The sequence below is a fragment of the Opisthorchis viverrini genome, assembly GCF_000715545.1.
Source record: "Opisthorchis viverrini unplaced genomic scaffold opera_v5_3, whole genome shotgun sequence".
Classification (NCBI taxonomy): Eukaryota; Metazoa; Platyhelminthes; class Trematoda; order Opisthorchiida; family Opisthorchiidae; genus Opisthorchis; species Opisthorchis viverrini.
Window position 1 is genome coordinate 3,003,563 of NW_008751659.1, and position 16,951 is coordinate 3,020,513.

A 16,951-nucleotide genomic window follows, 5' to 3' on the forward strand; every position below is an offset into this window, starting at 1 on the left:
TCGGCTATTCACAACGTACAATTTACAAGCAACCTGCTTTGAAAAGAAAGTGTTTCAGGAGTTGCGCAAAAACCCCACCACCACTCCTCCGTGTTCGGAATCCGGATATGTCTCTTATTTCGCCTTTTAAGCGCTTCAACGCCCTGCCAGCAATAATATGCAGATTTTCCATCTTCCTATACCGAGAGACGAATGCATTTAGAAGACCAGCCCAAGGTTTTCTATCCCCTTTTTTTCTCCACCTTTTCCCTCGGCTGCTAAGGAATCCAGAAGAGACTGGATGTGATTGAAGTGTGAAGTTTTTTGCCTCTGCATGGTCCACTGAGTTACACTGCTAACACCCATGTGCCACCCAGAGAACCTTAAATATCAACTCAGGCTATTTAAAAAGGCCAGATACTCACTGGAACATCCGTCCTTACCAAACACTGCTATTTTAGTTTTTGCCATTCACGGCCGATTTCGTTCTATGATGAACGCCCTGGCAGTATTCCGGGGGGGAACGTTAGCCTCTTTCATGCGAGTCGTGCAGTTCTAAGTGGGTTAAGCTTCTCTAAAGTCACACATCTGTGAGAAGAACCGTTCATTTGTGAGCATTTGCTAGTTATTTTGAGGATAGTATTAACAGCTGTGCCATCTTTTCGGTGCCTAGCTACCACTCCACACGAGAGCTGAGATACCGTTAGGTAGTCCAAGACTAGATAGAAGCTGGTTTATGGTTGATAGGGTCACAAACGAGTGTTTCTCGCACCGAGAGCTCACTTTATGTTCCAACTGACGTTTTCTCCTGGTCGAATTCACGAATCACTGCATCGCTAAGTGTAATTCATATCGACGAGCATGTAACCAGATCAGGTTTTGTCTACCAAGCATTCGTCATGCTAGGAATATATGTGAATCGTTTGGTAATTCGCTCCACGGATGCATACACCTAGCTACACTCACCTGCAGTTTTCGCCAGGAAATGAAATATAGAACGTATATCCATGACTGTCTTTCACACGAACCGAAATCTGTTCGTGCCCTTCAAGCACTTCGTTGAAAGCCTTGCATGACAGTGACACGTTAGACAACTATGGTTTTAAACCACAGTAGAGAACAACCAGCTAGTCACGTTTTAGTCGATCTGGCATGTTCAAGTTACTGTACGGTTTCTGACATGATAGCTCAACTGTAGTAAGACACGGAGTGAAGTATAGCCATCCGCGAGAAAGCCCACATCTATTGCCTCCCCCCCCCCCAGAGCAACGCTCCAAGCTACATTGGATNAGAAACCACAACCAAGCCCCCCCCCCCCCCCAGAGCAACGCTCCAAGCTACATTGGATCTAGTTCATCATCTTCACATCAAACATGGCCTTCTCTAGGCATTCCGATCGAAGTTTATCTTCCATGATTTTTTGTCTGCTGAAGCCTGTATAGCCCTTAACTTACTTTCTAGCACGGATGCTAAACTAGCACACTCATTCCCAACAAGCCTGTTTGGCGGTCGACTCAACCATGCTTCTTCAGATAGGAGAATCCGTAGAGATTCTGGATGCATCAAGTAATCCTTATATTACTTTCAGTCGTACAGTGGGGTCGTATTCTCATTTTCACCGTTTCAGATTGATATCTTGTACGACGAAAAAGTGTGTTTGGGTGGCATAGGAAAAAAACAGCACATCCAAGCTTGGCACGAGCTCGCCTCAGCATGTTCAAGAAACCATAATTCAAAGACAGGTTGCATGGCTGAAGCACACGAACAGATACAGTTTGAAAATTCCTTGCGGACATGCAACGCATCCTCATTTGAACCAGTTGTCCTACACTAGACGCATGGCTTTATTAATAGATTTCGAACCTCAATATATTGGTAAGCGTCGTTACCCTGGATTGGAATTGCTTCCACTAGGTGTAGTGTATTCTACTAACAGAATATACTGCGATATCATACCGCCTGAAGCTTCAGGCGATCTGTGTAATACATTCAGTTGGAGCCTACCATAAACAGAATTTCGTCGAGTATCCCGTTAAAAACACACAGTCTAGAGTTCAAATAAAACATGTCTGACAGGAACTCGAAAACTGCGCCCACCTGATGAGTCCAAGAAGGGTGCAATCGGTTACGGGCTGTCGGAGAGGTCTCAGCAACATTGCAAGTAGTATGTCTCCATAATTGTTTTTTATATTAGGACGCGGATAACTTATGGCCTCATCGGCTAACCTGAACACCATTATTCCATGGTTTCTTAACAGCCCACGTTGTCCTACCTTGGGTATACTGTCATGTTCCGCCTGTCGTATTCTCTCATCACCCTTCATTTTTCCTCATAGTGTATAACTTTCACGTTGCGCAATCGTACCCGTGTCAAACCCGGGCCTCGTTCGAACAGAACAATCAAAGCGAACCGTCACTAGCTTTCTTGTTTGGTACTTTTGTATATATTCTCTCCTTATGTTCATCTATAGTCTTCAATACAGACTTCTTTATCTTGAGTTATTATTTTTATGCAGTATGCTGTCACAAGTTCTGATCTAGCGCCGCTGTAGAATGATAAAGTACGCGCACATAGCACATACAGCAGTTTAGGCACAGAAAGCATTATCCGAACGGTAGAAGGTCAACCACAGTTTTGTATATGCGGACGATGTAGTTGCACATTGAGCACGACACCAAGATAATAGCTAGTAAAAGAAGTCATAAGCAGGTCGATGATATATAAAGTGGTTGCATCGGATGGCACATGGGATCTCTGTGTTCACATTCGAATCTATTAGTCCTCTCGGAATCATAGTATTAACGTGGTCGTACAACAGCTCAGAGGTATGCCGAGCATATGTTTGACTTTAAACTCACCTACAGAATTTCGCTGGATTATTCTGCAGCAGCTTGTGAGAAAGCGAAATATGGAGAAAACCATTACGGATGGGGAATGATTCTGATCATTATTATTAGCGCCGCAATATAAGATGTTCGCTGTGGGATCATCGCTGGAATTTCGATCCTATTCATAAGCCTCTCCATTTCCACCCCCGATCTAAACAATGGGCATATCTATCCAACAGGGATAAAACTAACTCGTTTTCGTTAATTGGCTGGTACTGCCGGACCAATTTCACGTTTCTAAAGGCGGAGAGAATTGTCACTCACTGAATTCCTGTCAGCTACATCAGGACCGGATTCTGCTAGGGACCAGCAGCACCAATATGCTTGATAAGGGGGATTCAATTGTCTCACTTTAACTCTTGCTTCGCACGGACTCGACCGCTGCGAGTACAATGTATTCGGAGGAATCACTTCGTTCTTCGGTGATCTTCACTGAGGGAAATAATACGAATTCGGGTTCGACATCGGAGCTTGTAGTCTCAAGACTCGTGTTGCTCTTCCTTACTATTAAGTCTTCCGGTCATTCTGACGCTAACTTATGAACTTCTCCCATTTCGTGATAGGTGAAGCAGTAAATATTGTTTGTTGACGTAGTACAATAATTAAAGAGCTGTTGAAAGTACTTCAGCAACCCACTACCAGTTCCGTCCCCGAGGCCCATTATATAGGCGTAGTCTCGAGTTTCTACCAACCCTACGTTCTACTTGAACACGGAATCGCACGCAGTTGATGACGTACGATTGCCTGCGAATTCAATTGGTGTTAACTGTCTCTACAGTATATAACACACTATATACATAGTCGACGAAAGGCTCGTCCGCGATTGAGTTGAATCTCCCGTCAACACCAATTTGACGTACCAGTGCATTCCGCCAATTGATAAGCTTTGTTTCTGAGTAACTTTCGAGGTGTGTTATGTATCAGAACGGGTACGATCAACGACCACGTGACTTGAGGGCGAGCGCACAACTTCCCAGCTATGGCGCGAGCCTAGCCACTACTAGCGTGGAGAGAGAAGACCGGACCTTCAGAGGGGGGCTTTTACTACCTCAACCAAAGGCGAAGTACTGCGGGAGCACCCTCAAATATGTATATTCTAAGCGACCTTGGGGAGAAATAAATCCGTTAGCGCACACAGTCTAACTGGCCGATAGGTGAGAAGCGCGGCCTTTTTAGATTGAGGCGCGACATGGTGGAAAGGTCGCAAAATATAAAAGTTCAAATTCTTAGAAAATAAATTTGCAGTGACTGAAAATAAACGGATTTTTGGGGATGCTGATATCCCCAACACCCCCTTGGGGAAGAAATGTTAGTAACGGGTCTTTCTGGAGGTCCATTTTGAAAGGGATCTTTTGGCGGCGATATGTCAATCTTCTTGGGAGAGGATTTGGTTCCCCGGTTGATGCGTTCTGTGTCATCAGCTGCATTGCATCAGGTGTGATCGCCCTAAATTCAAAATTGTCGAGGATGCCGGGCGGAATATCGGTGTGGTACGCTGGTGGCCCCAAGAAATGGCGTTGACGCATCTGATTCTTGTGTCGCATCCAGATGTCTTGGCCGACAGATGCGTTTTCTTAGGACGTGTCCTTGGATCCGGGTTCGTGTTTTTGGTTGATAGCCTCGCGCAAAATCGCTTGCACCCACGTTAAATTAAGCCATCTTCGTGCTCACGGTGAGCCAAGAACAATGTGTCGGTGTTGTAGACATGGCCAAATTTATAGTTTGCAATGTTCGGCCCGTGAGCGCTTCAGTAGGTGATTTCCAGCCTTTCAAGGAGTTATTTGGAGTGGTCCGATTAACTGACATCTCAGAGCGGAGGCGAAGGCCGTCGCTGGACGCGTTGAAGCACAATGTCGATTTGCGTGCGCATTCCATCAGGAGGGCCAACGCCATCGTCCAGTTATGCGGCCACAGGTGGAATACCAGAGGGGATGGTGTCCATCAACTGGTGGAAGATTGCAGGGGCCTTCTGAACCCTAAATGGTAGACGTTTGTATTCGCACAGACCTCTTGTGCGTGCTGATGGTCAGCAGAGATTCGGAGCTCGGCACAACTTTGATCTGCAAATATGCATCGGTTGGGTCAAGCGTGATGAAACATCTGTCGCCGTTCATAATGGTGAATAAATCATCGGGTACCGGCAGTGAATAGTGGTACTCTTCGAGAGCTGCACTGAGGCCTATTGAGAAGTCGGTACAAATGCAGATTGACCCATTCGGCTTCTCAAAAATGACGATTGCTGCTGCCCGTGAGGAGTAAGCTACTGAAGATAGGACACCTTTTTTGCTGAGACGCTGAAGTTCTGCATCGACTTGTGGCAAGGAGGCATACGGGACTGATCCCCTTGGGCGAAAACTCGGGATGACATTCGGCTGAATTTGGAGGGCTGCTTGTTCTGCGGGACAGTGACCGAGGTCAGGGTCGAGAACCTTAGCGAAACGCCGAATTATATGGCTAGACTGATCCGGAGCAGCAACGCGAGAACCAACCGCAACGGAAACGATTGGGATATCTGCCAAACCAAGACGACCGAATCGGTCATGACCAAGAAGATTCAATTTGGTAGCGGTTACATGCCCTAGTGATTGTTCCTTTGAATGGGATATAGCATTGCAATTTTCCGGAAGGCCGCAACTCACCGCCACAAGCACTGATAGAAGTACTGGAGGACCGTCGGATAGGTGGTCATCCAAGTGCGTTCCAAAGTTTCTCTGATATAATAGTGGTGTCCGAAGCGGTGACCAACTGCATTAGAACCGGACGTCGGTTGACCATGACAGCGAGGAATTTCCGGTGAGATGGGCCTCTGACTTGAGACGCTGCCAGTAGACTCAGGGTGGAGCCTACTAGCTTGGAATTCTGGAGGCGCGGTTGCTTCTCGGAGGTGCCATTTGATGTACTGGAGTGACCCACCGTCTCGCACTGCCGACAACGGTGTTATTTGCAAGGGCACGATTTGACGAAATGCCGAGCCCCGCGATGCCAACATGAGGATGAGAGCTTCTTCTTTTAGACTTTCTTCTGATTGGGCTTGATGGTTCCAGAGCGCGGCGGGTCAGAGATTTGAGAGCCACGTGGTTTGGAGGCTCGGAGAACCGTATGAACTTCGGAACCACCTTGGACCCCAGATTGGTGTGGTGTCATGTTCTAGGTTGGTCAATCGTTGGTGATCGTCATCAATGGCGTTGAGCGTCAGTGATGGGTGTGCTCAGGTTGGTTGAGCAAACGCGTCCGTATATCAGCGAATTTGGGAGACTGGAAGATCCACATGAAAAAGAGTTGAATTGGTCAGATGTGAGCGAATTTAGTTTGAAACGTTCGAACCCACGAGTAACAATGCTAACGTCCGTCGGAATTTCATCGGACTCGTTCATAACCAAATTTAGACAGCGGTACCGCACATAGGACAGGGAAGATCGTCCAACAAAAGTAAGCATCAGAGGCTGCACTGTGTCATCGAAAGACCTATCGCGTGCATCCTGTGGTAGAATCATGCTGCGGTACCTGTCAAGCTTTGCAGGGTCAAGTTAACGAAGTGAGAGCACGGCTTTCTATGCATCATCCTGCGCATCAGGATTAATTCTGAATAGGTGCTCGTGATGCGGAACCATGTCTCGATCGTGGTGTCACCGTCTGGGTCATAGTTAAACTCCGCTGCGCTATTTGCAACCGCGTCAACCTCTTGACTTGGCACCGGAATTGACGTGGCACAAATAGCGGGAACCCTCAGCTGCGTGAGCATTTCGCTAAGCTTGAGCTCTTGCCCAAGCACTGTGTCCAGTTTTGCGGGCTCCATCACGAGTGGACCGAAACACCGGTCGTTACATGTTATCTAACAAAAGGGTGCGATCAACGGCCGTGCGCGACTTGAGAACGAGCACACAAATCCCTAGCTAGACGCGAGCCCAACCACTACTAGCGCAGAGAGGCCCATTGGCCGCACAATGCACCTAGATGCAAAACCTTTACGGATGGAATAGAACGTTTCACGCCGAAATATTGCATTTTTCGCATGTAGCTCAAACCAAAAACGGTCCTAATCTACCTTCACAGTTCGCAGGTCACCGAATTCCATTGTCTACTGAATCCATCATACGTCTGGCGGAAAAATTATGGTGGAATACTTTTCCAGCGTCGCTGATATCCCTTGATGCCTAAATGGGGCTCAAAAGATTGGACTTGTGCTTTGAACTCAATAGCTTCTCTCTTTGGATCCAACAGGGATGCATCGTAGCTTTCGAAAATTTGATTTCATTGTTCGAATACTGAGCACAGCGCAGAGGGAGCAAAAGACCCGACCTTCAAAGGTTAGCTTTTACTGTCCCAACCAAACACAAATTACAACAGGGGCACCGTCCAACATGCATATTTGGGCAACCTGGAGGGACCAGTATATAAGTCAGTGCACAGAGACCATCTGGCCAATAGGGAAGAAGCGCGGCCTTTTTGGATCAAGGCGCAAAGTGGCGGATATTGCACAAAATTTGAAAGTTCAAATTTTAAAAATTAATTCGGCAGTGACTTGGAAAACCAACTGTTTTTTGGGATATCAGTATCCCCAAAAATGTGCCAATTCTCCCTCTGGGATCAGGCAAAAAATACAGTGGTCGTTCCCTACTCAATGATGTTTTTAAAGGGTAATTATCAACACCTCAGGAGCACTTCGCGATTTTTTTCATTCGCGGTTTTCAAGTTCCTACAGGATTAGAGAGTGGCCCGCATAGTTGACCGGTTTGGTTGACTAATGCCTCGCCTCTTATGCCGGTAGAATGAAGCAGCACCCCAAAGATGTAGTTTTTCACAGTTTAAAACAAGCAAACACAAAGGGAGACATCAAAAGACTACCAAACCAACCACAGTGCCTGGATAATCCCCGATATATACCGCACCCACAGTTTGCTTGTATTTCCCGCCAGTTTTGGTGAGCTGATGACGCACACCAAAAACGTCGCTGAAACCGTGGTTCGAAAGAAGCAAACTTTAACGTAAAGTTTCAACATTTGAAGGTAATTACTCCGGTGTATGAGATCTCTTCACGCGGCTGCAGTTTTATTACAAAATGTTTGAACAACCTCGGAAATCATATTTTAATGGTTGTCAGTGGCTCCCCCGTCCTCTTTATGAAAACCGTGCCAAATTTTGTGGAAATCTGGTTTCTTCGCGTGTTTTCTCACGTATTAGATTTGGAAATAACCTCAAAATGGCGTAGAAAATAACCAGGCCCATTACGTCCACGTAACCTCAAATTGGAGTGGCCATTCGTGAGCTGGGTATGAAGAAGTTTTCTATGGTTGCGGCAAGCCAAGGAATGCATCACGGCTAGTAAGTTTTGTTTTTCATGATTGTCAGTATACGTTATACCTGACTTTAAGTAAGGTTTGATCTTCATCGATATACCGAGTCACCAACATTCCCGTTGGATAAGTTACTAGGTTTGTGGGCAGAACAAGCGGACGGCACAACAAGATGGACACTGCTTCTAAGTCCTTGCACAAATTAAACGAACTGAAACGGCTTTCTGGGTAACGCTCATCTGGGAACTATTAGAGATATAGTGTACTATGGGTATGGTGGTCGCAGTACCATCATCCCGACGCCGTACTTGAGTCCATGGATAGCCCCGTACATGAACATCTTGGACGAGCCGTTTAAGGTTGTCGGTGCAGTTAGGATATTCTTGTGTCTATCGAGGGTTCGTGGTGGTTCATTGCTGCCATTCAAACGAGGTAATAAGACAGCCATGTCTACATTGGGGACTCAAAATAGGGAATTGTCCGAAATGTTTCCTAAAAAGCACTTTGATGTGAGTTAGAATGCCTCCCAAAGTAACAGACAGTCATACGTTGTCACAATTCCCAAATACTTCATTGAGATTATGCTGCTCGATTTCAAAAACAATAATCGATACTTGCGTAAATATAATAGGTTTGCGTTTGATGCTGACTAGATTTGGCCTACGTGGTTGAGGGACGTGTATTGGCTAGATTGTGCGCAATTAAGTAAGTTTGAAACATGCAGAGACATGGAATCGGAGATGTCCGCTGTTGCTGCGAGTTTGTACGATGATTGTCCTCAGAATGGAGCTGTTCGCCTAAAGGAAAGCGCGTAGCTTTGCAAAACCAGCTGCGTCTGAGGCGTCACATTACATTTCTTGGGTGAGTCTATGTTAGCATCTTTTACTCTCCTACCATTGATGATGATGATGTCTTTTGCACTTTGTACCCACAATGTGTCACGTTACCGAAATGACGTTTATTCCAACAGTTGGGTGGCGTACCGTCAGGCGTGATCATAAGGTTAATCAAGCGTGAGTTTGTTTGTAGTTGCATCTAGTGGAACAAGTGGGTAATGGGGTACAGTCAAGAGAAGGAAGCGCATAGTTGCGGGTGTGCTATCAAACCGGGTATAGCAGTGCCATGCAACCATTGCACTGAAACACTCCGGCCTCTGGACAGCCCCGTAGCGGACGTCATTTTTGAGGTGATTTGGTTTGTGAAACTCTGTGGATAGGGAGATTTTTGGTTAGCTGAGGAAATTTTCAGAGGTGGAAGAAAGCTTATATAAGATCGCAGGTGTTTTTCTGATCCGGTTGGCGGGTAGCATGGTGCAGCGCTTTATATACATTCGAAGTTGTATTATTTTTTATTGTAGTGTGTCCACGCACGAACCCGCAATGCTCGGGTCATGTTAGCTAATGTGACACACCTATGACGTCAAGGCGGTGCATCCATGAATACCAAGAAATGTGTGTATCAGGTTGCAGTACGGGCTGTTCTGTTGTGTGGTTGAGACCTAACCTGTTTCAGAAGCGGAACCAAGGCAGTTTTCAGGTGTTTTACAACGGTTGTCCTAAAGCAATAACTCACGTTGGTCGTTGTCGGCAAACGCGTAAGATAGTGGTTACATAGCGATTTTTCGGTTGTGCGCCAAGGATTTACACTGAAGAATGTGCCCTTGTAGTCTCCGGCTAGGTCATCCTCATCATCATGTGGGACAGTTGGATCAATCAGGTTCGACTATCTTACTAGCTTATTTGTTCGGATATAATCGACATGGTTTTAGAACTAAGGATGGGTTGCAATACTTCGACATGAATGATGAGTTTTTTGAAGCCCATAAGTTTACTCCTCGTTGGTTAGGTTGCTAATGTGGTTGAGTATGTGAAGGTAACGTGTTTCGATGAGGATGACCGAGCTGTCGATTTTTATTAAACTACATTCTCTCGGCATCTGAGAGCAGAGACCGAGTAAAGTTTTGATTTAGTGCTCTAAACGGGCGGATTTTACACCAAGCACTCGCCCACACAGTAGATCTTTACTACGGCTGCAGCCACGGATGCAAATTTGAGGTCGCGCGTGGCCCTCGGATCTCAGGGCTCCAGTCTACACCACTTGGTCTTACGATCGAAAAGTAAACACCCCTCTTTAACTTTAGCCTCGCTGTACCCAATAATGCATATGGTTATCGAATCCCGTTATGGGATCTCGTTGCACACACGGCTCCCTCGTTATCGCCCATTGGACCAATTCAGCAAGTTGTCAGTTTATCTTTACAACAGTAAGTCTCCAGGTTCAACGCGAAATTGTGGACAAAGAGGCTTCTTAGGCAATTGGCGAGTTAGCCAATGAGACTTCGTTCAGGTATTTCTTTTAAATGGTATCGCGGTAAATGTACACTAGTCGTAATTTATTATATTTTTCCGGAAACCTGTCGAATAATAAAAAATGGAAACATTAGTTGTTGGAGGCGGTCGCGTATTTTTTGCATGGTCTGTTGGCAAGTGGGTGATATATGGATACGAAGGACCTCAGCTGGTCGTTGTATTAGTCTATTGTGTATAGTTAGGACACTATAGTCAGCTCCGAGCATGCGCACGGGCCCGGAAGGTACTATAAGTGGCCTCGGCAGGTGACATCGAGTATAGTTATGTGTATGACCGGCTGATGTTGGTGATTGAACTGGGCTGCTAGGCATAGTTAAAGTACTATAGCCAGCGTTACACAGATACGGGCCTTGCAATTACGAAAAGTTGCCACGGTGGGCGATATCGACAACAGTTACGAATATGACGGGCTATCGTCGGTTGCTAGATTGACATATCACACATAGTTGGGGCCTCGTTTTTATCGGCCCGCATAGATACTATCCTGGTGGTTACTAGGGATAGCAGACATTAGTGTGGGCGCGCACGGTTGTGAGTGTGAGGGGCCATCAATGGCAGTTAAAGTATGACACTGTGCATAGTCGAGGCCTAATAATCAGCGTAGCATATAGGCACTGGCCTAGCAGTTGAAAAGAGGAGTCAAGGTAGGCGACATCACTTACCGTTGAGTACGAGGTTCGTCGTTCACCGTAACGGCAGAAATGTGTGCATATTATAGGCCTCGTATTCATTGGTTCGCATAAATACTGGTTCGGTGTTTTTCATAAGCAGCAAAGATAAGCGACAATGCGTATAGTTGCCAGTACGACAGATTAGGCTGGACTGAGTTACCGGTTAATCAACGCCGCACATGAACACGGAACTAGCAGGTAAGACAAGTAGCCAGGGAAGGCGACATCGAGTTCAGCTATATGAGAATGATAGGCCATCGGATTATGCTATCACGCATAGTTGGGGCCTTATTTTTCCGGCCTGTATGGATACTGGACTGGTGTTTACTATAGGTAGCAAAGATAAGCAGTATCGCGTATGGTTATGGGTACGAGAGAGCGTCGTTCGTCATTAAATTAGGCTACCGTGCACAGGTGAGGCCTCATAATGGACAAGGATCCAGAAGTCGTATCCACAACAGGAATGATACCTGCAGCTATCTCGTAACGCTGTATTATCCACAGTCTAGCTACGCATATCTGGGAAAGGGGGTCATCAACGTAGATTGCCCTTGAGTTGCCACCGCACATTCAACGCTTTTGTCTAACAATGTTGTGCATAATGGAAGTTGAGATCCACAGAAAAATGTGCTGTGACCAGGTTCACCGAACAAAATATATTTTGCAAATATAATGGCATTTGTTAAAGCTGAGGGGCGTAGAGCAAACAAACGTCAACAGCCGGTCTTCCAGGGTGAAATTTGCACTAGACATTCTTTAGATATTTCCCGTACTTAAAGAACACCGAAGAATGCCCAAATACGATAAAGTCCGATTTCGTGTTTTCTGTCGCGCAAATTGGTGGAAAAGGGAATCGGTGATGGTCTGTTGCCTTGAAATTTCGCTCACTTAAACAAAGTGCTACATGCAACACGTCCCCGGAAGGTGCGAGTGAATTAGACCAACTCGCCGGTAAAGGCTCAAGTTGGAAAACTTGATAGTTTCGGCGAAATTAATTTGGGTGTGCAAATAGCCAGCGGCGCTGATGAATGGGATGATTCAATATGCGCTCAACGGTGGCTCATAACGGGTGGCCAAAAGCAATAGCGCCTCCGCAAAGATTCGTGTCCTGTGGATCTAGTTGCAGCTCCCTTTCACAAACCAAACATTGAGCAGAAAAAGCCTTGTTCAGCTATGAACACAAGTTCACGTGCTGGTGGAACGGAACATGTCCCAGATCAGCTGCTTGGCCCAAGGAGGCAATGAAAGAGCCGAATTCTAACATTTGACTAAATACATGCATAAGTTGCACAATCATCAACTTCTAACACGGATATTTAAATACACCTAGATGCAGAAAATCATAAAGTCCCAAAGCAACATACAACGGGCACGAAATCAATGATATGAGTAGTGCTCTTAGAATATTGTGTCACCGTTAGTCTCCTAATCAGTGGCTTCCACATCAGTGGAAGTGGTTAAAGGAGTTCACGTGCTTTATCGTTGATGACCCTAAACACAAATGTCATGCTACATGCACGTTTTTTGACTACATAATATTGCCCGATAAAGTTCAATGAAATTCTCACAGCTTTCCCTTTGTCTTGTTTTCCGCGTCATTACATCGACAATCCTTGACGGCGTCTCGGTTCACGGAGCTTCAGCAGTTTATTTCTAGGGAGTTTAGACAGATTTGTTCCTCTTCGTCCTTTCAAGATGGGAAAATACTGAAAGTTCTCATAGAGTTCATAGGAGAAATCCCGGAGAATTTTCCAATTTTATCCAGAGATATCTGGTTTTACCCAAAATGATCTAGGGTTTCAAATTGTCGTTCTCCAAGTGGGTGAAGTTTTCTCAGTCTTCCATAATGCTGAATTATTATTCATAAATCAGATATTTCGGGAGATTCTCTTCGAAAGCATTCAAGCGAGTCTCTAGAGCTACTATGATATACCGACCTAACTGGCATGAGAAATCTGACAAAATCCTTTCCGGCCTTCATTTTTGTGCGAAACATGAAACAGTTCCACCAAAACAGTCTCAAAGAGGGGGCTTGTCTGACATCGAAAAAATGAGGGAAGTTCCCCTCAAGAGAGGCTTGAGGCAACTACCGCGGAAATTAACTACAGAAGCAGTCGGTTTCACAACGGAATAGATAGTTAAAGGTTCTTCACATTGTTCGTCGACGTGGGATGCAGCGGGCAAGCACAAATCGGTCCAGCAAGAAAACGCATGTAGCGCTTAATTTCTCCTACGAAACCATTCTCCTCGCAGATGCTTCTTCCTCCATTAATAATCGAAGATGATTGAGAGAATATAGACAGATGTGTTTTGCGCGTACCGCAAGTAAACGCAACTGTTACATGATATTGAACTCAGACAAATCATCAAGAATATCGTGGGTTGCAACTGCATATATATTTCAAATTTCCTCCAATCTTGAATGACTGCCTTCCCGGTTAACATTTCAAATGGTCCACCCTTTATGGACTGGTGGAATCGAACCCAATTTCAGTTTTACAAGACATTTATATTCTCCGTTTTCCTTACCGCGCAAATCGCTTTCACCGCTCTGGTTATACTGTTTTTGTACCAAATCCTTGAGCAGCTATATAATGTTTTAATTCATGAGCTTGAGATGCGGTTTCGGTCACGCGTTGACTGTTGATCCATATCGGCTCTGCTTGCCTTTTGGAGTACCTCACCGTTTGTCGAAAACCGTTGAGGTTAGTAATTTTGTATTCCGTGTTACTACTTTCATTTTTATAGTACAGCACATTTGCGTAGCCATTCGTTCGGAGTTTTGCCGGTTTGGTTGCTAACCTTGGTGCTCGTTGCTCAAGAATTCGAAACGGTCGTTACATCGTTTGAGTGAGCTAGAAGTATCAAATTTGATGGTAAATCTATACGGTCCAAATGAATTCACCCCACAGGTCCCCGGGGTTCTGACGTAAACTGCAATAGTGTCGTCCCCCTTTCTCAATGTCAATATCCCCTTCTTCCAGCTTTGATTCAAAAAGCGGTTTATAGGCAGTAATCTCTTGGTCCAAAAGTGCTGGGAGCCAAGGGTGTTTACCTTCTCATTACTTTTTGACACTTGTACACAATGATGGTTAAAAGAGGGTTTAGATCAGTGCAACCTATCAGGTTTTTCAGAGTCCTCAAAAAGTCGCATCAAAAGCCATGTTGAAGATTGCAGAAAAATTGTAACGCCATTGAACTCTGAAAATCATCATAGTCTCGGAGTAGGAGAACGACAGCATGATGGATTAGGTGACTTTCGTCATCTGGAATGCACTATAGAGGGCCTGGGGTTGCCTAAAATCGGCCACATGCAGTTTGATGGTCAACCCAGGAGCTACTGGAAGTTTATGCGTCAATTCGAGCTTTACATCGAAAGCAAGACCCAAGACGAGGGGAAGAGGCTCGTACAATTGGGAAACGCGTGCTCCGGTGTAGCCCGGGCGGCTATAGAAGATTGCCTCATGCTTCAGCCAGCGGAAGGATATGAACGAGCCCGCCGAATTCTGCACGAGTCTTTCGGAAGGTCTCACGTGGATGCTAGAGCCCTGATAGATGATCCCATTAAGTGGTTTCGTTCTACTTCGTGTAAGGCAAGAGTCTCAGTTGGCCTTCGAGATTCAGAGTTGCAAAATAGCTCTGACTCAGATGAACTACAGTGCAGAACTGATTTCCCTGGAGAATTTGGATAGGTTAGTGAGGTGCTTGCCCAATACTTTACAAGTGGGCGGAATACGTTTACCAAGCCACCCCTGTATACTTGACCGCGAAAAAGCTGCTACAGGAACTTTGTAAGGCCGGTCTGGGTTGGGACTCTCCTGTCATTGAAGACCACTCAATTCGGGGGCATTCTTGGTTGAACTTGGTCAAGTCGATAGGAGGTGTGCAGTACCCGAGATGCTTGCTCCCTAACGAATTTGTGGGTGTCTGTAACCGTGAGCTTCATATATTCTCAGACGCGTCGGAAACAGGTTATGGCGTCGCTGCACATGCGTCAAACGATGGTCGAGTGGCCGAGTGGTCGAGTTTGATTTTCGGAAAAAACCGTTACCGTTCCGAGGTTAGAACTTGCTGCCACCGCATTAGCCGCCAGGGTCTATAAGCTACTTAGTGAAAGTTTACCCAACTTTTTCTGCATGACCACTCTCTGGACTGACTCACAGATAGTGCTTTATTACACCAATAATCAGACCACGAGGTTTTGTAACTTTGTAGCCAATAGGCTAGCCATTATTCAAGAATACCTTTCACCGAGCGAATGGAGGCACGGGGACCCATCGCAGAACCCTGCCGACCTAGCATCCAGGGGTAATAAAGGAGCGGACGATTTGAGTCGCTGGATGTATGGACCAGAGTCTATCAACGAACCGAAGATTGTTGGGTCACCTTTGACCCCTGATCGGATACCCGATTGCGTGGAGCTGAAAGCGAGCCGAGTAACTTTTAACGTTATTTCTACTCGAAGTGTTTCCAGGCGTTTGTTTGTCCGATGGGCTAGCTGGTTTGTGCTGTTGAAATCAGCTGCATGGTTGAGGCGCTTCATCCAATCCATCGTGCACAACTTTGGATGGTTTGTCGTCACACCGTGTGTCGGTCGCCTACAAGTGAGAGAATTGACAGAAGCTGGGGTGGTCGTTACTAGTTAGGTTCAAACAGAAGTATACAGTGATGAGTTAAGTCGTTTAAAAGCGGACACTCAGTCGGAGCCGACTAGGGTCTCAGCACTGCGTAAGCTATGTCCCATCCTTCTGTACGGTATTCTCTGCGTTGGTGGACGGCTACACTATTCCAGTTATGCATTATCTCTGAAGCACCCGCCTATCTTACCCAATAAACACTCGGTCACTGATCTACTCATTTGGCACTATCATGAGGCAGAAGGGCATTCTGGCGCCTCTCATGTACTTGGCGTTATTAGGCAAAACGTTTGGATAGTTCATGGGAGTCAGGCGATAAAGCACGTCCTCCATAAGTGTATTCAATGCAGAAAGCGGTCAAGGAACATATGTCAGCAGATGATGGCTCCGTTACCCCCGGTGCGATCTGAAAAGGGTAAAAAATGTTTCGAGGCTGTGGGTGTTGATTACTTTGGATCGTTTCTGGTAAAGCGTGGTCGCAGCATGGAAAAGAGATACGGCTGCATCTTTTCATGCATGGGCTACCCGACGATTCACCTCGAAGTGGCGCATTCTTTGACTACCGATTCCTCCATTTTGGCCTTAATGAGATTCGTTGGTCGAAGAGGGCGACCTTTGGATATTTACACCGATAACGGGTCCAACTTCGTTGGTGCCGTATCGCTTTGGGGCCAAGCGAAAATCAACAACCGACTATTGGCTCGAGGTATTCAGTGGCATTTTAACCCCCCGCTTGCTAGCCATCGAGGAGGAGTGTGGGGGCGAATGATACGATCAGTACGGCAAATCATTTTTGTGCTCATCCAAGAGCAAATTCTATCTGATGATTGTCTGTCAACCTTTTTTGTTGAGGTGGAACGTATTCTAAACGATCGGCCTTTGACATCTTTGACTGCAGATTCCCGTGATGCTTTGGCTCCGACTCCGAATCACCCCTTGCTGCACAAAGCGAACGCAGGTATCCCGTCGCATTGCGAATTGAAAGGGCGGCTCACTCGACGTTGGAAACAAGTGATATTGCGAATTGAGCGGCTCACTCGACGTTGGAAACAAGTGAATATTTGTCGGAAGTTTTCTGGAACAGGTGGATGAAAGAATACATTCCAACCAAC

The 16,951-nt window shown here is 45.9% G+C and overlaps 1 protein-coding gene across 1 annotated transcript in view; it reads left to right on the forward strand.

The window, feature by feature from the left end:
- Positions 1 to 16,322: 16,322 nt before the first annotated feature.
- Positions 16,323 to 16,951, forward strand: part of T265_00344 (hypothetical protein) — a gene marked incomplete at both ends in the record, with an annotated part of 24,284 nt that continues 23,655 nt past the window's right edge. Inside the window, one exon of the mRNA XM_009164089.1 lies at positions 16,323 to 16,797. Within this exon, the coding sequence (XP_009162353.1) occupies positions 16,323 to 16,797 (475 nt within the window). The remainder of the gene's footprint in view (positions 16,798 to 16,951) is intronic.